Source organism: Xenopus laevis, chromosome 6S (assembly GCF_017654675.1).
Source record: "Xenopus laevis strain J_2021 chromosome 6S, Xenopus_laevis_v10.1, whole genome shotgun sequence".
Lineage (NCBI taxonomy): Eukaryota > Metazoa > Chordata > Amphibia > Anura > Pipidae > Xenopus > Xenopus laevis.
The window spans coordinates 132056758-132082614 of NC_054382.1; the positions used below are offsets into that span (position 1 = coordinate 132056758).

The following is a 25857-nucleotide window of genomic DNA, read 5'->3' on the forward strand; positions in this document are numbered from 1 at the left end:
TACACTTTACCCCTGCCCTACGGTCAGGGGCGCGCCGCCAATGAGGCGAGCTGAGCCGCTCGCCTCAGGCGGCAGCGCCTGAAAGGATTGCAGGGGCGGCAAAAAGCCGCTCCTGCATCTTTAAAAGCCGAATTTCCGGTTTTTGAACCGGAAATTCGGCTGTACTATTGCGAGAGAGCGCAATAGCGCTCTCCGCAATAGTGTGTCTGTCTCCCCTCCCGACGCGTTATCTGGTGAGGGGGGGCGGCATTGCAGGAGCCGCCTCAGGCGGCTCCTTAGTCAGAATCGGCGCTGCCTACGGTCCCCTGAAGTGTGGGCCCTTGCCTTCAGAATGGAACACAAAAACCTTTTTTGGGCAGAGCTGTCAGGGCTGGAACTAGGGGTGGGCACGAGAATCACATGCATAGGGCACAGGGGCAGGGGGGTGCCAGGCATGTACCCCCATTACTGGCTTTGTCCCCTCACTGCTCACTTCTTATCCAATGTCAGTGCATGAGTCTGCGTTTTGGACGGGTCGGCAGCACGTGCTCAGCCAATCATACACTCACGTGCGCACATGGTGGGGAGCAGAGAGCTGGCTGTTTTGCCTCTGAGTACTGTATCCATGGGGGCAGGTGCCACATAGATGCCCCCATCACCTTTTGTGTGTCATTCAGAGGCAGCACAGGACAGGGCTGCTTTATGTCGCAAGACCCCAAAGGTTAGTGCTTATTGAAAGAGCACAATATACACCCCTTAGCACTGTAGTACTTGCACCCACTCAATACAGGGATATGGAAGATAGCTCATAGTACAAGTTGATCCAGGGACTGGTCCCATTGCATTTTGAAGTCAGGAAGGAATTTTTTCCCCTCTGAGGCAAATTGGAGAGACTTCAAATGGGGTTTTTTGCCTTTCTCTGGATCAACTGGCAGTTAGGCAGGTGATATATAGACTTAAGGTTGAACTTGATGGATATAGAAAAAGATATTGCAGGAAGCAGTAAAAAGAATCCAAAATTATTTTTTAAATATGTTAGTAGTAAAAAAATGAAGCAGGAAGGGGTGGGACCCTTACTATCAGAGGGGGGTCAGCTGGTTGATAAAAACAAAATAAAAGCACAGATTCTGAACTCATATTTTTCTTCTGTCTACACAAATGAGGAACCTGTTAATGAAGGTTTCCTTCTTAATAGTCCCAATTCTAGTAATACAACTAATGGTGCATGGTTCACACATGAAGAAATTCAAGAGACTAGAACATGTTAAGATTAACAAAGGTCCGGGGCCAGATGGTATTCATCCCAGGGTAATTAGCGAGCTTAGCTCTGTGATTGCCATACCTCTTTACTTTATTTTTCAGGATTCATTGAGATCTGGCATAGGGCAGAGAGACTGGCGAATTGCTAATGTGGTGCCTCTATTCAAAAAAGGATCCCGTTCTCAGCCTCAAAACTATAGGCCAGTTAGTCTGACGTCAGTGGTAGGAAAGCTTTTTGAAGGGTTAATAAAGGATAAGATACTGGACTTCATAGCAAATCATAATACTATGAGTTTGTGCCAGCATGGTTTTATGCGTAATAGATCTTGCCAGACTAACTTAATTTCTTTTTATGAGAAGGTGAGCAGGGACCTCGATTCTGGGATGGCAGTGGATGTGATTTACTTAGACTTTGCTAAAGCATTTGATACAGTGTCACACAGAAGGTTACTGGTTAAATGAAGGAATGTTGGCCTGGAACATAGAATTTGTACCTGGATAGAGAACTGGCTAAAAGATAGACTACAAAGAGTGGTGGTAAATGGAACATTTTCTAATTGGACCATTGTTGTTAGTGAAGTACCGCAGGGCTCTGTACTAAGTCCCTTGCTTTTCAACTTGTTTATTAATGACCTGGAGGTGGCCATTGAAAGTACTGTTTCTATTTTTGCAGATGAGACTAAATTGTGCAGAACTATAGGTTCCATGCAGGATGCTGCCACTTTGCACAGTGATTTGTCTAAACTGGAAAACTGGGCAGCAAACTGGAAAATGAGGTTCAATGTTGATAAATGCAGGTTATGCACTTTGGCAAAAATAATATAAATGCAAGTTATACACTAAATGGCAATGTGTTGGGAGTTTCCTTAAATGAGAAGGATCTTGGGGTCTTTGTAAATAACACGTTGTCTAATTCTGGGCAGTGTCATTCTGTGGCTACTAAAGCAAATAAAGTTCTTGTATAAAAAAGGGCATTAACTCAAGGGATGAAAACATAATTGTGTCTCTTTATAGGTCCCTGGTGAGGCCTCATCTGGAGTATGGGGGCAGTTTTGGACTCCAGTCCTTAAGAGGGATATAAATGAGCTGGAGAGAGTGCAGAGACTAAGTGCAACTAAACTGGTTAGAGGGAGGGAAGAGTTAAATTATGAGGGGAGACTGACAAGGTTGGGGTTGTTTTCTCTGGGGGAAAAAAGGCGCTTGTGAGGGGACATGATTAGACTTTACAAGTACATTAGAGGACATTATAGACAAATAGCAGGGGACCTTTTTACCCATAAAGAGAATCACGTACCAGAGGCCTCCCCTTCAGACTAGAGGAAAAGAAGTTTCATTTAAAGGAACAGAGTAGGGGGTTCATCACAGTGAGGACAGTGAGGTTGGGGAATGCACTGCCGGGTGATGATTCAGTTAATGACTATAAGAGGGACTTGGATGATTTCTTGGACAGACATAATACAAAGGTTATTGTGAAACTAAACTCTATAGTTAGTATAGATATGGGGATATATCATTTATGTGACAGTAGGGAGGGGTGTGTGTATGGGGCTGGGTTTTCATTTGGAGGGGTTGGACTTGATGGACTTTGTCTTTTTTCAACCCGATTTAACTATGTAACTATGTAACTATGACGTGTGTCTTTTTTCAACCTAACTTACTATGTTACTATGTATTAATGAGTCTCCCTTTTTTTGCTGAGATACCCAAGAAAACAAAGTTAGTCTCTCCTTTCTACAACTCCGACGTTCCACGTCTCCATAAAAGTGTTTGTTGGCTGAGCCATCTCCGCTCCCTCCTGCCTCCAATCTCCGGAACTGTGGCAGCCAATCCCGAAGCAACTGCCATTCATCATACAGATAATAATCAGGTAAAATAAAGCCAAATCGCTGGAACTCATGGTGCCCTGCAGAATGTATACATCAGCCACTTTGCCTTTTATTATTATCATTATTTTGTTATTATATGTGGGTGCCGACAGATTTAAAGTTGGACACTCAGCTTCCCTTTATCTTTATTTAATTCCCAAACTGTGCTCTGTAAATAAGAAGGACTTGATTTTTTTTTTACAGCTGGTGAGGAAATAATCGGGATTAAACACACTGTGCGCCAGATGTGCCGGAGGATATACGAGGGGCTTAATTGGAGGGGGGATCCTTATATAATACACAAAAGCTATGAATAGATTGTAAATGATATCCTTATAAACGGTGAGTTCTGATGTCATCAGTTATAAACGGTGAGTTCTGATGTCATTTCTGTCACATGACTCACTGGATCTTGTGTATTATAATAAATAAAGTACCCCCAGTTGCAAAATATGTGGATATTATAAGTTACCTCGGAGTTCCATGACCTGTATAAAAACACTCGGCCTTCGGCCTCGTACTTTTATATGGTCATGAAACTCCTCGGTAACTTATAATATCCTTATATTTTACAAGAGGGGGTACTTTATTCACTATATAATACACAAAAGCTATGAATATATTGTAAATTATATCCTTATAAATGGTGAGTTCTGATGTCATCAGTTATAAACACGGTGAGTTTTGATGTCATTTCTGTCACATGACTCACTGAAACTTGTGTATGATAATAATGATAAAGTACCCCCAGTTGCAAAATATGAGGACATTAGAAGTCACCTTATATTTTCAAGAGGGGGTACTTTATTCACTATATAATAGATGTTTGCTGCGCTGCAAATCAAGTGGGTAGAAAACACAAAGGGGCCCATTTACTTAGTTCGAGTGAAGGAATAGAGGAAAAATAGTTTGAATTTCGACTGGTCGACTATGGCTACTTCGACCATCGAATGGGCTACTTCGACTTTCGGCTACCACCTTCGACTTTGAATCGAGCGATTCAAACTAAAAATCGTTCGACTATTTGACCATTCGATAGTTGAAGTACTGTCTCTTTAAAAAAAATTTCGACCCCCTAGTTTCGCTACCTAAAACCTACCGAGGCCAATGTTAGCCTATGGGGAAGGTCCCCTTAGGCTTCCTAACAATTTTCTGATCAAAGGAACATCCTTCGATCGATGGATTAAAATCCTTCGAATCGTTCGATTCGAAGGATTTAATTGTTCGATCGAACAATTATTCCTTCGATCGTAGGAATATCGCAAAATCCTTCGACTTCGAAGGATTTTATTTCGACGGTCGAATATCGGGGCTTAATTGACTCTCGATATTCGACCCTAGGTAAATGTGCCCCTATGAATTTCTTCAGGTTGTGGCAAAAGAATAATACTCTGAACTCCAGGAAAACCTTGTATCCAAAAAGCCTTGGGTTCCATTCCTGCAACTGCACCTGTAGTAAGTCATGTGACCCACTTATTAGTCGTTTCTTCTTTAGGGTTGCCACCTGTTCGGTTTTGACCCAAACAGCTCGGTTTTTTTTTTTGACCTGTTCGGGTCTCAACTTTCTGTTCGGTTTCCAGCCTTGTGAAACCTGAACAATAATCTGCCAATATAATGAAAGCTATTTAAATACTATGTTACTCACTTCAACATGACTTAGTTATCATCAAGAGCAGTTCATTTCTTATTATTATAGAAACAACAAAGCAAAAATAAACATAATAAATGTGTTTTCTGAATTGGCATTGCTGTATTTCAGAGCTTTCGCTTTCTGGTTAGTGGAGGTCTGTATAATATAATAATAGAGTAGTAGATTAATAGAATATTTATCTCACACCTGTAATTTAAGGTTTGGGTCTACTCATCTGGCAGAATATAGATAGTGATAGGGTTGCCGCCTGTGTGGTTTTGAACTAGATATCTCAGTTTTTCAGTTTAAAATTTTCCTATCCAGTTTTAAGGATAAGTAAACCTTTAAAATAAGTAAATGTAAAACGGATGAGTTTACATTCATTATTTATTTTCTTTTAATTCCAAGATATTAAGGGATACATGTGCTGTTAATATGAATGAATTGTGTTACAACAGCGCCACCTGCTGGTCAGTTTCCCACCAGTCTGACCACCAAGTAGTCAAGGAAGTTGTCAGGAAAAAGAAATAGGCTGCTCTGATGTTTTTATGCTTAGGAATACAATTTGAAACATTTCTCAAATCTTTCCTAAGCAGAAGAACATCAGCCTCTTTCTTTCTCCTGACAACTTCCTTGACTACTTGCTGGTCAGACTGGTGGGAAACTGACCAGCAGGTGGCGCTGTTGTAACAAAATTCATTCATATTAACAGTACATGTATCCCTTAATATCTTGGAATTAAATGAAAATAAATAATGAATGTCAGTTACAAAAGTGCTTAGAATAGCACAATCATCAATTTTACATTCACTTATTTTAAATGTTTACTGAGCCTTTAAAATATGGAGAAAACTAAACAGAAATCCAGCCAGTTGCATCCAAGTGATGCAATAATCCCAACATGGCGTCATAACTCCATTGACATCTTTGCGCTTGCTTCTGATGTCATCGTGCCCACCCCAACATCACTGCCCCACCCCCAATACTATCTGCCCCACCCCCTTTGTTCGGGTTTAGTCACCGGCAAAGGTGGCAAAACCTATTCTACTCTATTCTACTCTAACCAGCACCCAGGTTGTAGGTTTAATTGATTGACTGGACAGTGAATAGAGGACGACCTGAACAATCCACAACATACTAAAAAAAATCACTTGCCTCTTATTAAACCCTGGAGCCAAATACTGAAGGCTTCTGCAGGCACAGCAGGAGTTCTCTTTGCCTTGTGCATTACTGAGTGGGGGATTATCCAGCCCTGGGCAGATGATCCAACTGGGGACCATTGGGTTTTTTTCCTGGTGTCCCAGTCTGACCCTTTGCTGGGCAAAGATTTACATTTGGAGGAGTTTGTGGCCAAACTTTCAGCATTAATCACCCTGATGACATCACACTATAATAAACCTTGGCCAGTAAAGAAAACTTCTGGGTGACAGCGTGAATGCCGGAACACCTATGGGTGCTTTACGGTAAAACCTTACCTGTGTTTTAATCACCAGCAGGTGTCATTGCTCCGTAGCTTTCAAACAAACATTATGGATTCTATTTAAACTATTCCAATCACGTCGGAGTCTCCATACTGACACACACGGGGGGGGGGGGGTAGCTGTACATTTTGTAAAAACATATTTCACTGATTCATAAAGAAATAAAAAAAAAAAGAGCAGCCTTTGTTATAGAGCTCGGCAGCATATGCAGTGTCACGGTAATTGTCAGCCCACTTGTTTTGTTTGTGTGTTTATAAACGTGTTTGTACACTTTGTGCTTCCTGCGTAATTGGCACCAGCAATGGAATCCAAGTGACACACAACACAAAGTCTATTATTGATACATGGGTATATTGATATCACTCCAACTTGCAGTACAGCAGTAAAGAGAGACTGAAGTTTATCAGAGCACAAGTCACGGGACTGGGGGCAGCTGGGAAATTGACAATATGTCTAGCCCCGTGTCAGATTTCAAAATGAAACATAAAAAAATCTGTTTGCTCTTTTGAGAAATGGATTTCAGTGCAAAATTCTGCTGGAGCAGCACTATTAACTGATGTGTTTGACAGTAACCCTTTAATGTTTTCATGATTTCCTAGTAAACTTAAGAGATCCACATTATGGAAAGATCCCTTATCCAGAAAACCTGAGATTTCTGGATAATAGGTCCCTTACACATTGCCACTTTAAAGTGCAGCTGCTTTATATGCACCGGGCGCCTCTCGGCACCATCTTTACAGCCCAGTCGATATCCATCCTATTAAAGGCATCTTTCAGCAACTCTCCCATAACAGATGTGCTGCCGATAAAATCCCGGCCAAACAGATACTTGTCATTATATTCCCCTGTAATGATCATTGCTCTGGCCTTTCTGCTGTTGCTCTGCAGTCTATTTAGTGCAGAGTCCCCCCATCTTTATTCTATATAATGGCTGAGGTTTATTAGCAGCCAGTTATTCAGCGCAGATATTGTTGCCCGAGTGAAAGGCTGCGGTGAGACTGGAATAGAACACAAGAGACTTATGGAATGTGACACACACAATAAAACCTCACCTAACAGAATAAAAACAGAGGGACCCCTACTGAGGCCTTAAACACCATTATAGGGACCTGGGGCGTTAATTCTTGTCCCCTCCCCCTCCCCACCAATGAGGCTAAAACCACATCCGACAGGGGGGCACTTTGATACATTGTGGCGCAGATACAGGCGAGTCCAGGAAATTACATTACTGCAGTTTAAAATAAAACCTGGGCTGCTTTTTTTGGTTTCCTAAGCTAATTCCCTAACTCCAGAGGGCACCGCATCCAATTACAGGGAGCCGCCTGCTGAATGGCAACCAGAGCCGTGCCAGACACACAGAACCGCGCACAGAAAACAAGCCTCTCGCTTTAAGGTAAAGACAACGGAACGAGAAGCTGAATTTATTTGGCTTTCATCACCCAGAGGTAAAGTCCCAACTCACTGCACTGAAGCCTTCATCTAATCTGCTGTACACTTAAGACAGAGATATCCCATAAAACTATGGCAGCATAGTTATTTCCCTGTACTAAGTACAATTCAGCAGGAACAGTCCCCTAAGTTTGCTCATAGTCTGTACAGAGAGATCCCATAAAACTATGGCAGCATAGGTATTCCCTGTACTAAGCACAATTCAGCAGGAACAGTCCCCTAAGTTTGCTCATAGTCTGTACAGAGAGATCCCATAAAACTATGGCAGCATAGGTATTCCCCTGTACTAAGCACAATTCAGCAGGAACAGTCCCTAAGTTTGCTCATAGTCTGTACAGAGAGATCCCATAAAACTATGGCAGCATATGTATTCCCTGTACTAAGCACAATTCAGCAGGAACAGTCCCCTAAGTTTGCTCATAGTCTGTACAGAGAGATCCCATAAAACTATGGCAGCATAGGTATTCCCTGTACTAAGCACAATTCAGCAGGAACAGTCCCCTAAGTTTGCTCATAGTCTGTACAGAGAGATCCCATAAAACTATGGCAGCATAGGTATTCCCTGTACTAAGCACAATTCAGCAGGAACAGTCCCCTATGTTTGCTCATAGTCTGTACAGAGAGATCCCATAAAACTATGGCAGCATAGGTATTCCCTGTACTAAGCACAATTCAGCAGGAACAGTCCCCTATGTTTGCTCATAGTCTGTACAGAGAGATCCCATAAAACTATGGCAGCATAGGTATTCCCTGTACTAAGCACAATTCAGCAGGAACAGCCCCTAAGTTTGCTCATAGTCTGTACAGAGAGATCCCATAAAACTATGGCAGCATAGGTATTCCCTGTACTAAGCACAATTCAGCAGGAACAGTCCCCTATGTTTGTTTCGGCAGCTGCTGAAGACAATACTAGGACAAAGTCCACGTGTGACATCAGCACATGTCAAACACGGCACACTGCTATTTAACCCCTTGACTACTGTGTTTTACTTCAGAAAGCTACTGATGGGTGACAGGTTCCTGCAGATGGCTGAGCTTTATACACGTTAGCTCTGTCTCAAGACAAAGTGGAAAACATAAAACCCTAATTTTTCTCCACAGTCAAAGCAGGAACATCACAGGGAACGGAGACCAAGAAAACATAGAGCACAAGACTGAGAGGGACACACAGAACTGTATGGGGCTAATTTCAAGCTAAATAAATAACCATTAAACAAACACCATGACTATTAATTCCACTAAACCGCACAGAACATACAATAAAACAGTTTCACCAATATCCATCTTACAGGTTGTTTGTGTTTCTCAACCTACATCTGGTTTTCCAGCTGCAACGGAAAACAAACTTGCTGTGAGTTGCTGACAGATTTCACTTGCTCTGATTGGTGGATTTCACATGAGTCAGCAGACAAGCTGAACTAAAGTAAGATCAACCCCCAGTGCGTCAGGCAGTCAGTGTGGCGCTGTTGTTCTCACAATGTGTTGCTGACACTGTCAGAGCCTTTTATGTCTTTGTGTTACTGACTGATTCTCCCTGTGTTACTGACTGATTCTCCCTGTGTTACTGACTGATTCTCCCCGTGTTACTGACTGATTCTCCCTGTGTTCCTGACTGATTCTCCCTGTGTTACTGACTGATTCTCCCTGTGTTACTGACTGATTCTCCCTGTGTTACTGACTGATTCTCCCTGTGTTACTGACTGATTCTCCCTGTGTTACTGACTGATTCTCCCTGTGTTACTGACTGATTCTCCCTGTGTTCCTGACTGATTCTCCCTGTGTTACTGACTGATTCTCTCTGTGTTACTGACTGATTCTCCCTGTGTTACTGACTGATTCTCCCTGTGTTACTGACTGATTCTCCCTGTGTTACTGACTGATTCTCCCTGTGTTACTGACTGATTCTCCCTGTGTTCCTGACTGATTCTCCCTGTGTTACTGACTGATTCTCTCTGTGTTACTGACTGATTCTCCCTGTGTTACTGACTGATTCTCCCTGTGTTACTGACTGATTCTCCCTGTGTTCCTGACTGATTCTCCCTGTGTTACTGACTGATTCTCCCTGTGTTCCTGACTGATTCTCCCTGTGTTACTGACTGATTCTCCCTGTGTTACTGACTGATTCTCCCTGTGTTACTGACTGATTCTCCCTGTGTTCCTGACTGATTCTCCCTGTGTTACTGACTGATTCTCCCTGTGTTACTGACTGATTCTCCCCGTGTTACTGACTGATTCTCCCTGTGTTACTGACTGATTCTCCCTGTGTTCCTGACTGATTCTCCCTGTGTTACTGACTGATTCTCCCTGTGTTACTGACTGATTCTCCCTGTGTTCCTGACTGATTCTCCCTGTGTTACTGACTGATTCTCTCTGTGTTACTGACTGATTCTCCCTGTGTTACTGACTGATTCTCCCTGTGTTACTGACTGATTCTCCCTGTGTTACTGACTGATTCTCCCTGTGTTACTGACTGATTCTCCCCGTGTTACTGACTGATTCTCCCCGTGTTACTGACTGATTCTCCCTGTGTTACTGACTGATTCTCCCTGTGTTACTGACTGATTCTCCCTGTGTTACTGACTGATTCTCCCTGTGTTACTGACTGATTCTCCCTGTGTTACTGACTGATTCTCCCTGTGTTACTGACTGATTCTCCCTGTGTTACTGACTGATTCTCCCTGTGTTCCTGACTGATTCTCCCTGTGTTACTGACTGATTCTCCCTGTGTTACTGACTGATTTCTCCCTGTGTTACTGACTGATTCTCCCTGTGTTACTGACTGATTCTCCCTGTTTACTGACTGATTCTCCCTGTGTTACTGACTGTTCTCCCTGTGTTACTGACTGATTCTCCCTGTGTTACTGACTGATTCTCCCTGTGTTCCTGACTGATTCTCCCTGTGTTACTGACTGATTCTCCCTGTGTTACTGACTGATTCTCCCTGTGTTACTGACTGATTCTCTCTGTGTTACTGACTGATTCTCCCTGTGTTACTGACTGATTCTCCCTGTGTTACTGACTGATTCTCCCTGTGTTACTGACTGATTCTCTCTGTGTTACTGACTGATTCTCCCTGTGTTACTGACTGATTCTCCCTGTGTTACTGACTGATTCTCCCTGTGTTACTGACTGATTCTCCCCGTGTTACTGACTGATTCTCCCCGTGTTACTGACTGATTCTCCCTGTGTTACTGACTGATTCTCCCTGTGTTACTGACTGATTCTCCCCGTGTTACTGACTGATTTATCATTGCTGATGAGACAATAGCTGAAATATATCAGATCTTCTGTCACCAAAACACAACTCTGACGCAGTGTGAATTATATATATATATATATATATATATACTGTAGATATGACTGACCCTTCATTCCTCCTATACACACAGACAGAACTACGGACAGGCTACAGACGACAGACTACAGGCAGCTCGGCAGCCGCTCACTATCAGCAGATATTCTATTTTCTGCATCACTGTAGCAAAGAGAAGTCTGTAGAGATTTACTAAGCGGAGCAAGGATTATAAATAGCAAGCACGGGGAACGACAGACACATACACCGCTTGCTGCCCACAAAAATACTCTACATTATTTAAGGCAGTGAGGAAAAGTAAATAGAAATGTTTTAACCATTTCCCATCAGGAATCAGAGAGCAGCCTAGAAAGGACTTGCTTTCACTATCACTATAACCGCTCTTCACTATAACCAAAGGGACTGCTACAGAACTGCAGCTCCCAGCATCCTCTCTGCCACCTGCATTATAGACACGTGTCAGGCTTTCATAGACAATAGTTTTAGAGCTATTTCCCACTAGCAACTTGTTCCAAGCTAAAAATAGGGCGCCTTGCTTTCTATGGGTGAAGCTACATGGAGTACAAGTGATAGCATAGACTGAACACATAGGAATAGTACAGTCAATCTAGTTCTTCTGACCACTAGAGAAGAGACATTATTGGCTGACACAGGTGAATAATCGGGAGTATCGTTAGCTGTAGAGCATTACATTAGTTAAAGGACGGTTCATCTTTAAATTAACTTTTAGTGTGTCCAATTCTAAGCATCTTTTCAATTGCTCTTATTATTATTTTTTTTATATAGCTTTTGAATTATTTGCCTTCTTCTTCTGACTCTTTCCAGCTTTCAAATGAGGGTCACTGACCCCATCTAAAACCAAATGCTCTGTAACGATACAATTGTACTGTTATAGCTACTTTGTATTACTCATCTTTCTATTCAGGCCTCTCCTATTCATATTCCAGTCTCTTATTCATATTAATGCATGGTTGCTAGGGTACTTTGGATCCTAGCAACCAGATGGCTGAAATTGCAAACTGGAGAGCTGCTGAATAAAAAGCTAAATAAGTCAAAAACCTTAAATAATAAAAAATGAAAACCTATTGCTAATTGTCTCAGAATATCCCTCTCTACATCATACGTTCATTTAATGTGATTCTGACAAGTGTCTTGAAAATTCTATAATATGACAGTATCCCTTTAAGTCCTTAAAGGGAAACTATAGGTTATGTTTATGTTAATTGTATCTTCCAGCAGACGTGTATTTAATGTGAGTCGTTTCGCACAGGGAGCCTTTTCATCTGCATTTTGTTTGTTTATACAATGAAAATCCACCCATAGACTCAAATGAAACAGCGCCCCCCAGCTGCAAACTGGCCAGAGAATTAAAACAAATGGATACAAGACTTTTTATAGATGGGAAGAACCCTCCATTTATTCTGCATAAAAAAACATATGGTCATTTTTAAATATGTGATATCTCTTTAAGGTTTTGCCGAAGGTTACATAATGGGGTCACTTTGGCAGCATCTCTCCCAGTTGACAAATAAGGCAGGTTATTATGAGCCCTGACATGTCAGTTCTACTCCATCAGTAGCCAAAGGTTGCCCATGTGACTAACCCAAGTGCTAATGTCAGACCTCATTACTGTCTCACAGGCAACGCAGCAGCCAATCACCATCCCTGTCATTCTGACAGATGCATCTTTCAGGCAACTGACAACTCCCAAGAGGCACTGCTCCTACACTCAGTAGGCCAGTTTACTGTAGGCTGCCCCAGGGAATTTATGGATGTTGAGGCTCATTCATACACAAAGTGAAATGTGCAGAGCTGCCATGTTTTTTTTTTTTACCCAAGGTGCAGTTTTTTCCAGGATTCCACCATAATTACAAGCCAACACCAATGGATGAAAATGTGCCGCATATTTGTGTGTAAAGTGTGAGCAGCAGCAGTAGAATCTGATTGGTACATGTTGAACTAATGACACAACCTGCTAAGAAAACCATTGAATTCCAGTGTTCCGTGTCTAGTCCAGGTGACCAGTGGGCTAATAATTAGGACTTGGGAGTCCCTGGTGCTTGGGGGGAAGGGCTGCTAATTTAGTATCATAGAGCCCCATGATTATAGAGCAAATTTGTCCTGAAAAATTAGCGAAACGCAAATTTTGATGACCGTGTCAATATCGACGCCTGCATTAAAGTCAATGGGTGTCTGAATAATTTTAATGCACAACAGTTTTTATGCGTGACTATTTTCCAAATTTTTATATATATATATATATATATATATATCTAAATTTTTTTTGTTCTGGCGAATTTGTTAGCCGGCGGCAAAATGCGGAAATTCGCCGCAAATTAGCGCCTGGCAAATATTTTCACCCCTCACTATCCGTGTCATCAATGGTTTACCTTGCACGTAATTTTTCAGGACAGGCTAAGGGCTACAATCGAGTGTAGTATCTGTATCAGTACGACTGGAACCTTCCCTGGCAGAGAGGCGCTTGCTCCTCGGCCCTAAGGCTTGCACTTGATGGAGCTCGTGATTGGCCTTACACATAAACCTTGGGTATATAATGATCACTTAGTACCAAGAGCACCGGCACCTTTGCTCACTCACATACGCCCTTTACCCTAGCAATTTGGCACAGTGACTAAAGCAATATTTAAAATCCAGTCAATAGGCTGGGACTGTGCATAGCCACATATTTTTAATCTTTATTTATTCTTTTAGCGCCATTCAAAGTCACCTAACACTTTTTTGAACTTTTTGGATCTGGTGCAATTAGGCTCCCTGAACCATGGACCAAACATTGGCACATTAAATTTTGGGGCCTCTTCGGAGGATCATCCCAACCCCTTGTAGGCCTTCAGCTGTAAAGGGAGGGACCCCTCTAGCCTTGTGGCAAAGGGGATCTGCAGTTTCGTTAAAGGGGAGACTGAACAATCTGGATCATTTTGCTTTTTCTGGCCAGGTAACAGCGTTTTTCATGCTCCCTTATGCACTGTTCAAATTATTTTGTTCTTCGGCACACCACTTACTTTTGCAGGGTGCAAAATCCAATTCCAGGCCACTTCCAAGCCAATTGAATCAACTTCTTAGGAAAGAGAAATGAAGCACACCATTATTTTCAGCTCTTGCCTTTAAAGCATTTATTGAAGCAGAAAAGTGTCAATCAATGCTTTAAAGGTAAGATCTGAAAATAATGGTGTGCTTCATTTCTCTTATGCACTGTGTTGCACTTTTGTGTTTTTTGCACATTAGTCAATGGAGCACTGGAGTTTGGATAAAAAAAAATCACGGCAAACTCACATTAAGCAAATTAAATTGGATCGTGAGTGGGTGCAAGTGCCTTTCTAAATATTGTTAGTGAGCACTTTTTACTCTTGCATTTGTAAAGGAGCCATATGGTGCATTAACAGAGATGGGGTTTTGACCTTGTGGACAGGCAGTTGCCCCCCCCCCCCGCCTCCAGTCTAAGGGCCGGGACACACCGGCAGATTCGGGAAGATTAGTTGCCCGACGACAAATCTCCTCTGCTCCCCTGCGGAAGATGCAGGGGAAGGAAGTTCGGGGAGATTAGTTGCCCTAAAGAAGAGAAGATTTGTCATGGGCGACTAATCTCACCAAATCTGCCCATTTTTCTCTGTCCTAAAGGGCAAGAAAAAGTAGAATAAATGGGTAGTGGTAAATTGTTAGGCACCCCCCTCCAGTGTCGGACTGGATCCCAGGAAAAGTCCCGGTGGGCCAAGGTGTCAGTGGGCCCTTATGTTGTAAGACATTTAGCTGTTTCATGGCCATTCCCAAATGAACAAAGAGGCTAAATAGATGGAATAATAGATAATAGTATGTAAAAGAAAGAGACTAGGAGAATAGAGGTTGAGTGAGGAGAGGAATAATAATAGTACTGAGAGTGGGCCCCTGGTCTAAGATTAATTGGTGGGCCCCTAGTCAAAGGTTTTTGGGTGGGCCCCTGGTGTCCCAGTCCGACACTGCCCCCTCCCCCAGTGGTTCCAGTCACTGCAGTCCATGAGCTGCAGCTCCTCTTTTTCCAAAAATACTAAAGTCCAGGGTACTCAACTTCACTACTCTTCTGGTATCCCGGCACCCTCTTTGCTTGTGTATGGGCAGTACACAAGCCACACACTGGCCCAGTGGAGCACCGGAAGAGTACGGCAGAACAGAACTGAAAAGTACCCCAACCTGTGAAGTAAACAGCTTGAATCATTGTGGGGTGCTTAACAACTTGGCACCGTACCAGTGATTTAAACTTGTCTTTGGGAGGGGGTTGCTGGGAAATGTACTTTCCCACTTTTTCTGCAAATACAACTCCTTTGATACTCACGGCTGCACTGTGTATTTATTATGTCTCAGTCCTGTCTATGAATCATTCTAGGAGTCGAATAATACATTGACTTAATATCTGCCCTTAGCTGTTGCTGCACCCAAAGCAGAATGTTGTTGATATCCCGCTGATGCCAAGCTTTCCAGCAGGGAACAGGTTAAAGGGAATAAAATCCAGCAAAGCAGCCCTAGTGGAAGATGCTATTTTTGGCTGGCTGGATGCGCTGCAGGTCTAAGTCAATGAGAGCTGTCCCTTTCAGCACCGCATTGCTCTGCTGTCCCTTTCAGCACCGCATGGTTCTGCTGTCCCTTTCAGCACCGCATTGCTCTGCTCCCCGGGGAGGCCGTGTAGGACTCAGTAAGACAAAATTCCTATGTGTGTTGATTCCTAGGAAGCAGGAGAATAACAAGCGCAGCGCTGATGGATTACATAAGGAAATCTCTGCTTTGAAGAGTTTAGCATTTAAAGGGATACACACAGATGTAGGCACTCGAGCCTTTGTGATGAAGCCGTATTCCCTCTTTTCCTGTCTAGAAGGTGTCACAGGTTTCTACAGAATATTCCACCAATACAGAAAAAAACTATATTATTTTTTAAATGCATGTCAACATTGTACCTGAGGTTGAATTCATCCTTCCAGAAAAACCTATTATTATTTGTATGGATTTCAAGGAAGGAAAACAATATAATAAGATGGGGAGGGGGGATTTCTGCCTGACCCAACATGTCAATCAAACTCCAGGATCAATAGAAGTTGACACTAACCCAAATAGCATTTATTGGTTGCTGATTTGGCCTTCAGGATTGTATGTGGGCGTTAAATGAGGCTTTTTCCTTACCAGGCACCCAACACAAGGTGGTTCATGGATCCTTTCATTGGCCCTTAGGTCACAAAGGCTTAGATCAGACCAACTTCGGCCTATCAGGGGGGTGTCCAAGTTGACCTGATTAGAACTTCGTATATATATATATGACCTGCTTAATAATAATGACTTAACTGTATCCAGGGGCTTAACTCCAGAGGCTGCAGTGGGGTCCAGCAGCCCAAATAATGAGCAATCTCAAAATATATTGGCAAAACAGGATAATCTCTGGATATGTTTTGGGGCCCTAAAATTAATTTGCTGTGGGGCCCAGTAATATCTAGTTACTCCACTGACTGTATCCACAGCACCCACTTTTTTTCCACCTCCATAGTTAAAGATTAATGGACCCCTTTCCTTTGCTTTTTGATACAGCTACAGCAGGACGATAAAGACATTCTGAAATGACTGGAATAAGCCTTGGGAAATGGTTAAAACACTTCTGAATGTGGCTGAACTGCAACTTCCTTCCAACGGCAGTGGGTGATAAATCTTGCAGTTCAGCCACATATGGAAGGCCAGTGTGTTAACCATTTCCCAAGAATCATCTCATGGAGGAAAAATTGCGACTCCAACTGGGGAAAATGATTCAGTAGTTGCTAGCTGGGGAAGAGATAATGGATTCACTGGATTTAATGGGTGGGAATACTGTAATCTTCCCAAGGAGGAGTCCATCTGAATTCCATTTCAGGGAAGAGATAAATCCACATGGTGGGCCGATGAAAGGTTTACACAACAGGGGAAAGGTTGTAGATCATTGTCGCTGCTGAGGAAGGTCACACAAGTGTCACAATTTTTCCATCTGCCGGGGAAATAAACCCTCCAAGGTTCTATTGTGGGGGGTCACTGACACTGAGGTGTCCAAGGCATCTGCTTGTTTCATGCTCAGAATAAATGATGATGATGATGATGATGATGATACACTGATTTGTCTGCTTTACAAACAGATTATGTAACAGGCAGAAGTTTACTCACATCAATACGCCCAGACCTGTGTGAGAACTGAAATAGCAATAGCCAAGGCTCTGTCATTTAAGGGGGGTCCATGTTATTATGGGGGACTGTTAATAAAGGGGTATTGAGGGGAATCAATGTAGTACAGAAACTTAGGACATAGAGTTGTGGGGCATCACCCCTGTTTCTAAATTCCTTCCCTTCTTCCCTCTATCCAGCTTGGCAAATAAAAAAAGGGAGTCAAATAATGAGAGTTATACACCATATAGTCTTATGTAATTGAGGGGGGTGAAGAGGGTAAAAGTGGAGGAGGAGAGGGGGAGAGTAAGGCAGAGGAGGGGGGAATACAATGGGGGGGAGGTTAAAGGGATGCATTTTATTGGATACCCAGCAATTGCTAATGCTCTTAACTGAATTCACTCCCGATTCCGCCCACGTGAGTTGTGATAAATCAGTCCCTTGGAGATGCTTCATTTAATTTCAACATGTTAAACATATGGGGTTGTTGTTATAACAATAATAACAGCTTGACCCTCAACCCTCAGATCAGCCAATCACAAATCACATTTAACAGCCCAGGATTTGGTCTTTTTTTGGAGTCTTAGGCGCATGTAGAAGATGCTGACAGTATTATATTCCCCTGAGCAGACCCTCTATTTATCAACGGAGTCTCCTGCACTTAAAGAGAAATATGTGAACAGCCCCCGGGGGGATGGAAGGAGCCACATTAGGAGTGATGTTAAACAAGATTTCCAATTACAGGAGCTCAACATCTAAAACACAAAATGTTTAGGGCTGAGTGGGAAATATTAAATGATGTTAAAGGCAGACAAGTTCTCCCTATGGGGTTCACAGCTGGAGAAATGGTGAGGATTAAAGATTTGCATATTATACTACTTTTTACACTTTTAAGATGGGTGTGTTAAGTAAATACAGTGACCAGTCACCTTGGGAGAGTTAAACATGGTTCAGGAACGGCAATGGGCATCTCATGAAACCCATCAGAGAAGAACATAGAAAGGGTTCTGCTTATCACTCGGATCTGTCCAATATTTCAGCTAGGAAAAATCAATGGTCACTTTCCAAACATGCTGTTTAGTAGAAACGGAAGAGTATCAAAGCCATGGAGCTCAATAGGAACCTACTTAACTTGACAAAGACTTACTTATTTTATAAGGAGACGGCAGTTAAAAAGATCTGTACTTGACTGCACTAAGTAGAGTCTCTATCCATGAGTCACTGTCGGATAATAATATATTCCAACAAAAGCACAAGGCAGGAGCCATTCTATTCTTCTCAAACACAAACCATCAAAAGAAATCCAGCTTCTTTATTATCTCTCCAAAGCCCAACACCAGATCATTTTAATCCAATCTACACCCTAATTGCCCTGCTCATTGGCCAGAATCTTTGACCACTGCTGTAGAGCGATGAACAGTGAAGAGATGGTTAATTAGATAAACAGAGATAGATGGACAGACAATAAATACTGAGCTGCCATCAGATAAGAATGCATTCTAACAAAAGCAGGAGTAATAGTACTTCTATTCTTCTGGAAACTCCCCTAAAAAAATCCAACGACTCCATTGCCTCTGTAGTTCACAAGATTTTAGGCTTTTAGATAGTAGCACCTTGTATAGCTATCAGCAGTGGCCAATATAATGGATAGATATTGTAAACAGTGGATAAATGGATATAGGGATGGATAATTGCTCCACAAGCTAGACTAGGCTTCAGGTTGACTGGGTTCATGCTCTAGTTGAGTCTGGTTCATCTATTGACTCAAGACCAGGTATCATACCAAGAAATCCTGATAATGGTTGAATAAACCTCAACTTTCATCAAACCAGTGAGCAACACTTTCATCTCCTCATCCACAGTCTTTAAATAAGAGAGAAGATAGACCAACTAGTGTAGGGAAGGGTTTGAGAACCCCGTTGAGGTTTTCCACTGAGTAGTTCTTTGCTCAAGATGATGTTGAAATAGACCAACAATAACACCTAAAGCCCCAGACCCCATACCTCCCAGGCAGGTGCTACTTACCTATAGTAGTAATAACAGTTATGGCAAAGTAGAAGGAACCCGCAAATTTCCATTGAACCCCGGCCCTGTGAGGTTCCGACTGCATGATGACCAGCTCCAGTTGCCTATAGTCCTCGCTGGTGATGTTGTACTTCCCCTTGAGACGTATCTCCTCGGCTTTGAGCTTCTCTTCTTCCCTCATCTCGTAGTCCGACTCCAGCGCGTCAAAGACAGCGGCACCGACCAGCAGGTAAGTGAACGTGCAGATGATGAGGGACAGAGTCCGCACATTCTGCCGCTTCATGGCCGACAGCAACCGGCTAGTGAGGGGATCATGTCCCCCCGTCCTGTGTGAGAGGTCGCAGCAGTCGCTGGGAAGTTGGAAGCAGCAATGGTTGGGTTGGGCACCTGGTGAGTGGGAGTGGAGGGGGTGGTTGTGATGGTGGTGGTGATGGATGTAGGCTTGTTGGTCACCTCTCCCCACTCCCTGCTCGTTTTCCTGGGAAAGACACAAGAGGCTACTAGACCTCCTGGACCAGTTGCCGTGCAGTCTGATGACCCTGCGCAGGATTTGCCCAAACCAAGTCGTCCCAGAGCAAAGGGCCATCAACACCAGCACCTTCTGACTGTGCCCCCAGCTTCTTCCGACCCTGCCAAGGATTCCTGATCTTCTCCGACGCCCAAATCCACGAGTCAAAGTGGAAGAACAGAAAAGGAACCGACCAAGGTGGTGCTAATGGGGCGCACTGGGGTGTCGCTAGGAGAAGAGGGGTCGGTTTGTCTGAATGGGAAATGATCAGCTAAATGCATCTGTGCCTTTCCCTACAGCGATCTGCGAGGAATCTGGTCAGACATCAAGACACAAGGGCCGACAAATACTTTGGAGATGTTAAGACCAACCAAGGGTCCCTTATAGAGTTTTCCTTCTTTTTCCCCATATATTCTAGACCGAAACTGCCGTCAGACCTTGTATCTCCACTGATCGACCAATGAAGGCTCCAAAGCGCCGGCTCACTCCCAGATACAGCGATTTTGGAAAAGCGCACGTGTTCCCTTGCGACTAATCATGACAGATGCGTCTGAACGTTCTCTCCGGCCCGAGTTGATAGAATGTTGCGCAAGAAGGTTCTGTGGAGTCTCCTGGGCTCTAGAACAAAAGCACAATCAGTTCCAGCTCATCTGGACACAATGAGGGGCTGGAAATCCAAGTGGAGGCTCCGAGTTTAGAGGCTTTCCAGGTGATACTTCCCAATGATAATCTCGCAGCTAAGGTAGGACAGAGAAGAGGGCTCCTTACAGCTTTCTGGGGGAGGTGGGGGCTGCATGTGAGAGGTAGAGGAACAGGCTCATTGCAGAACAACAGGCTGCACCAAACATCTCTCTGGGGGGGCATCAGAGACAAGCCAGGGGGGACTGGGTGTTTTCCATTATTTTGGGTGCAGAGATGCTGCTGTCTTTGTTGTGGCCCCCTGTATGCACCCACCCCAGCCAGACAGCTGCCCTCAAGCAGATGCATCAATGCTGCTGACAGATGGGCAATGTCTGGAGTGGATGGTGTCCAAGCAAACTGCTCCTCTTTGCCTCTTTAGTGGAGATTCCCAAAAAAATTGCAAAAGGTCCACCTTCAAAAAAAAAAAAAACAGAAAGAAATGCAGCCCCCTGGCAGGAAGCAATGAGATTTTTGGGTTCTTCTTCACCAGCCTCCTGCACCGTCGGTTCCCATCTCAGAAACTGCACTGCTGCTCCCAACTCTAATCTGTTGCTTGTGTTTGCTTTATGGAGCTCTGAGCAGCACGTCTGGGGGCTGCAGTGGGGATTTCACCAACACCCCCACCTAATCCACCAGCCATTGTTTTGCATTTCTCCCCCTGTGATGATTCCCCTATAAGTCTCCAGTACGTTCTGCCTCCCTCTGCCTCTTCCCTATGTCTCCAACTCTCTGCCACCCCCACCCCCTGTCCCTGGCCCCTCCCCTGGAATATTCTTCCATCAGGGGAATCACAGAGAGCTGCACCACGTGCTCCATGTTTAAAGGTTGGAGAGGGAAGGGGGGGGTTCATTTGAATTAATGATGATTAACAGTAGGGAAAGTGCAGGCCGTGTATGATGTGCATCCCTCATACAAACAGCACATGGGGGAGATGCAACTTCAGCTGGAGTGCAGAGGGTTAAACGTTGGTATTCAGCACAGGATTCTCTGTGTCTGTTGGATAAACTAAAATATTGTCTCTGTGATACTGACCCAGTGACACTGTGAGAGTCTGAACAATGGGCAAAATCTGATCCTCCAGCAGCACAATAACCCTTCACTCGCTGGGTAATCATGTCAGCAAAGCCTTAACCCTCTATTTACTGCATAGACTTAGGATTCAAAAGGAATCGGGCTGGTTCTTTAGTCTGGTTTCCCTTATTATACTGAGCAATTGCAGTACAACTAACTCAGCAGTGATAGATCCCCTGTAATAAACCAATTCCAATAACACTAGTTAAACAGCCAAACCTAATCTTATCCCTTATTGATTAGAGGGGTTCACAGCATTGAATCTAAAAATACACGAGTGATACTCAGAGTTCCCTGTATAACTCAGCCTGCAGCCTTGTGCCTTTATATGGTCACAGAACAACCCCTCAGTGACTTCTAATATCCTTATTTACAGTAGGGGGTACATTATCCCTTATAATACATGAGTGATACTCAGAGTTCCCTGTATAACTCAGCCTGCAGCCTTGTGTCTTTATATGGTCACAGAACAACCCCTCAGTGACTTCTAATATCCTTATCATTTACAGTAGGGGGTACATTATCCCTTATAATACATGAGTGATACTCAGAGTTCCCTGTATAACTCAGCCTGCAGCCTTGTGCCTTTATATGGTCACAGAACAACCCCTCAGTGACTTCTAATATCCTTATCATTTACAGTAGGGGGTACATTATCCCTTATAATACATGAGTGATACTCAGAGTTCCCTGTATAACTCAGCCTGCAGCCTTGTGCCTTTATATGGTCACAGAACAACCCCTCAGTGACTTCTAATATCCTTATCATTTACAGTAGGGGGTACATTATCCCTTATAATACATGAGTGATACTCAGAGTTCCCTGTATAAACTCAGCCTGCAGCCTTGTGCCTTTATATGGTCACAGAACAACCCCTCAGTGACTTCTAATATCCTTATCATTTACAGTAGGGGGTACATTATCCCTTATAATACATGAGTGATACTCAGAGTTCCCTGTATAACTCAGCCTGCAGCCTTGTGCATTTATATGGTCACAGAACAAACCCCTCAGTGACTTCTAATATCCTTATCATTTACAGTAGGGGGTACATTATCCCTTATAATACATGAGTGATACTCAGAGTTCCCTGTATAACTCAGCCTGCAGCCTTGTGCATTTATATGGTCACAGAACAACCCCTCAGTGACTTCTAATATCCTTATCATTAACAGTAGGGGGTACATTATCCCTTATAATACATGAGTGATACTCAGAGTTCCCTGTATAACTCAGCCTGCAGCCTTGTGCCTTTATATGGTCACAGAACAACCCCTCAGTGACTTCTAATATCCTTATCATTTACAGTAGGGGGTCCATTATCCCTTATAATACATAAGGCATACTGAGAGTTAAGAGTTATATGGTCACAGAACCCCTCCATGACTCACAGTGACTCAGGATAATGTCCTTTTAATGAAATCACGCTGCTGCCCATGGAATGAAATTGCCCCTTCACCCCAGCAAATCTGCCCCAGCTGAATACATGGAGGCTCTGATCAGAATTCAGTCATTTCATTCAATGGGATATTTATTTGAACACAGAACATTGACACTTCACAGAGATGAGAGAAGTTAATCCGCACGCTTTCTGCAGCCCAGTGGGTGCTCTGCTTGTTCCTACAGTCTGTTCCCTGTGTGATAATATCCATTGGGAGTCACACGGCACCCCAGGGAGACGTCACGCAGAAAGCACGAGGGTGCCATACAGCTAACAGCAGCCTGCGGCAACTAAATAGTCACAGGCATTTGGGATTCAGGTTTGGGTGCACCTGAAAGAGATCAAAAAGAGAGTTATGACATTGTGGGGTGACGTTACACAACAGCTTCATAGAAAGGTCCCCAAGTTAATTGCAGAATAAATCACATTCAAACCAGAGTTTCTTGGGGGAAATAGATGATGGAACTGCGGTGTTTACTGGGTTGCTCGGCAACTGCCAGTGCCAATCAGGGCAATTTGTGGGGTTGCAAATGCTACATTACTCTGTGTGACTGCCGGCTGACCAAGTTGTCCAGCAATGTTAGAGTTAAAGGAAATAAACAAATTTGTGCTGTATATAAGCAAGGTTTTTCTCCATTCGTTTGCCTTTTTTCAGCAGCAGCATATGGGAGCAGCCTTACTATGTGTTTCTGCTGATTTATACCTGTGAGTGGGGCTGCCATGTTGCTTGCCTTGCTTTATGTTAAGGGAGGTAAATGTAGTAACATAGTGAATGGGGCTTTAACTCCTTGATGAACTGATATCCATTACAGGTTTCTAATAACTGAGGGTATATTCTAACACTCTGTTATACAGATAGCTAGAATCTCAGCTGCCATAAAGCAAGGCAGGACTGCTGCTTACAATGGGGATCAGATAGGATCTGTGCAGCCACTGGGACAGAATGTTCTGTTATACAGATAGCTAGAATCTCAGCTGCCATAAAGCAGGACAGGACTGCTGCTTACAATGGGGATCAGATAAGATCTGTGCAGCCACTGGGACAGAATGTTCTGTTATACAGATAGCTAGAATCTCAGCTGCCATAAAGCAGGACAGGACTGCTGCTTACAATGGGGATCAGATAGGATCTGTGCAGCCACTGGGACAGAATGTTCTGTTCTACAGATAGCTAGAATCTCAGCTGCCATAAAGCAGGACAGGACTGCTGCTTACAATGGGGATCAGATAGGATCTGTGCAGCCACTGGGACAGAATGTTCTGTTATACAGATAGCTAGAATCTCAGCTGCCATAAAGCAGGACAGGACTGCTGCTTACAATGGGGATCAGATAGGATCTGTGCAGCCACTGGGACAGAATGTTCTGTTATACAGATAGCTAGAATCTCAGCTGCCATAAAGCAGGGCAGGACTGCTGCCTACATTTGGTATGAGATCATATACACACACACTCACACAATATATAAATACTATCATTATTGTTACTATTTTCCCATACTAGCAATGAGCACATTTCTGATTTGCCGGCATTGCTTCACATAGTATTTGTCACATAATGATCAGTCCGCAGTATCCAGACTGGTGCAACAAAGATGCGGATCTGCGCGAGTCACTGCTCACACTTTAGTCTGTTGGACATGTGACCTCCTGTGTTCCACTGCCAAGAGTTCTACTCTGCCATTGAAAGGGCTAATTACCAACAAACAATTAAATATTTCTCTCTGCCGCATCACATAGACGAGTAAATGATTGGCAGCCAATGGGGGATAAATTAACGGAGATCTCCTCCAAAAGCCTTTGCCTGAATCTGGAGCTGTTACCCATAACAACCAATGAGCAGTTAGCTTTGACTGAGCCGCAGCAATAAAACGAATGAAAGTAAAATTCTGATTGGTTGGTACAGGTTACTCTCGTCCTACAAAACTCACCCCAACCTCCAGCCCTTAAAATTGGGTCAAACTACAACTCCCAGTATCTAACATGAATTGAAGGCACATGCAAGCTGTGACCCCAAAAGTAATAGGAAAAAGTAATAGAAAAACACATCATTAATTTAAAGCGGAACTCCAGAACTCTGGAGCACTACTGGTTCTGACTCCTAAAACAATTGTAAGACAGCTGATTACAAGATCTGGGGAGATCTTTCCTACAGTCTCTATCTTGTCCTACTGTCTCCATCCTTGCTAATGTCTCATCTTGCTCTACTCTCTCTATCTTGCCCTACTGTTTTCATCTGTCATACAGTCTCTATCTAGTCCTACAGTCTCTATCTTGTCCTACTGTCTCCATCTTTCCTAATGTCTCACCTTGTTCTACTTTCTTCATCTTGTCCTACTGTCTCCATCATGTCCTACAGTTGCCATCTTGTCCTGCTGTCTCTATTTTGCTCTACGGTCTCCTTCTTTTCTAATGCCTCATCTTGTCCTACTGTTTCGATCTTGCCCTACTGTCTTCATCTTTGCTACTGTCTTCATCTTTCCTACTGTCTCCATCTTGTCCTACAGTCTCCATCTTGCCCTACTGTCTTCATCTTTCCTACTGTCTCCATCTTGCCCTACTGTCACCATCTCATTCCACTTAATCTTGTTCTGCTGTCACCATCTTGTTCAACTGTCTCCATCTTGTTCAACTGTCTCCATCCTTCCTAATTTCTCCATCTTGGCCTACTGTCTCCATCATATCCTACTGTCTCCATCTTGCCCCACTGTCTCCATCTTTTCTAATCTCTCCATCTTTACCCACCAGTTTATTGTACTTTATCCATTTGCCAGATTGCCCTGGTGTCTCCAAGTGGCCCTTCTCTAACTTTTCCATATTCTTCCTCCCCACAACTACTACTTTCTAACTTGTGGTCAGTCACCCCAATTTATAACCCCCACCCAGCTCTGCCCCCCATGCTGCACAGATACTTTATATATAAGATGTATATATAAAGAAATCCACTGCACACACACACATGAGGGAAGATGGTGCATTGTGGTTAGTCCCTGGCC

General features: G+C 43.4%; 1 protein-coding gene across 1 annotated transcript in view; it reads right to left on the reverse strand.

The window, feature by feature from the left end:
- Positions 1–21072, reverse strand: part of LOC108695457 (potassium channel subfamily K member 9-like) — a 67879-nt gene extending 46807 nt beyond the window's left edge. Inside the window, exon 1 of the mRNA XM_041568032.1 lies at positions 19162–21072. Within this exon, the coding sequence (XP_041423966.1) occupies positions 19162–19747 (586 nt within the window). The 5' untranslated portion in view covers positions 19748–21072. The remainder of the gene's footprint in view (positions 1–19161) is intronic.
- Positions 21073–25857: the final 4785 nt, after the last annotated feature.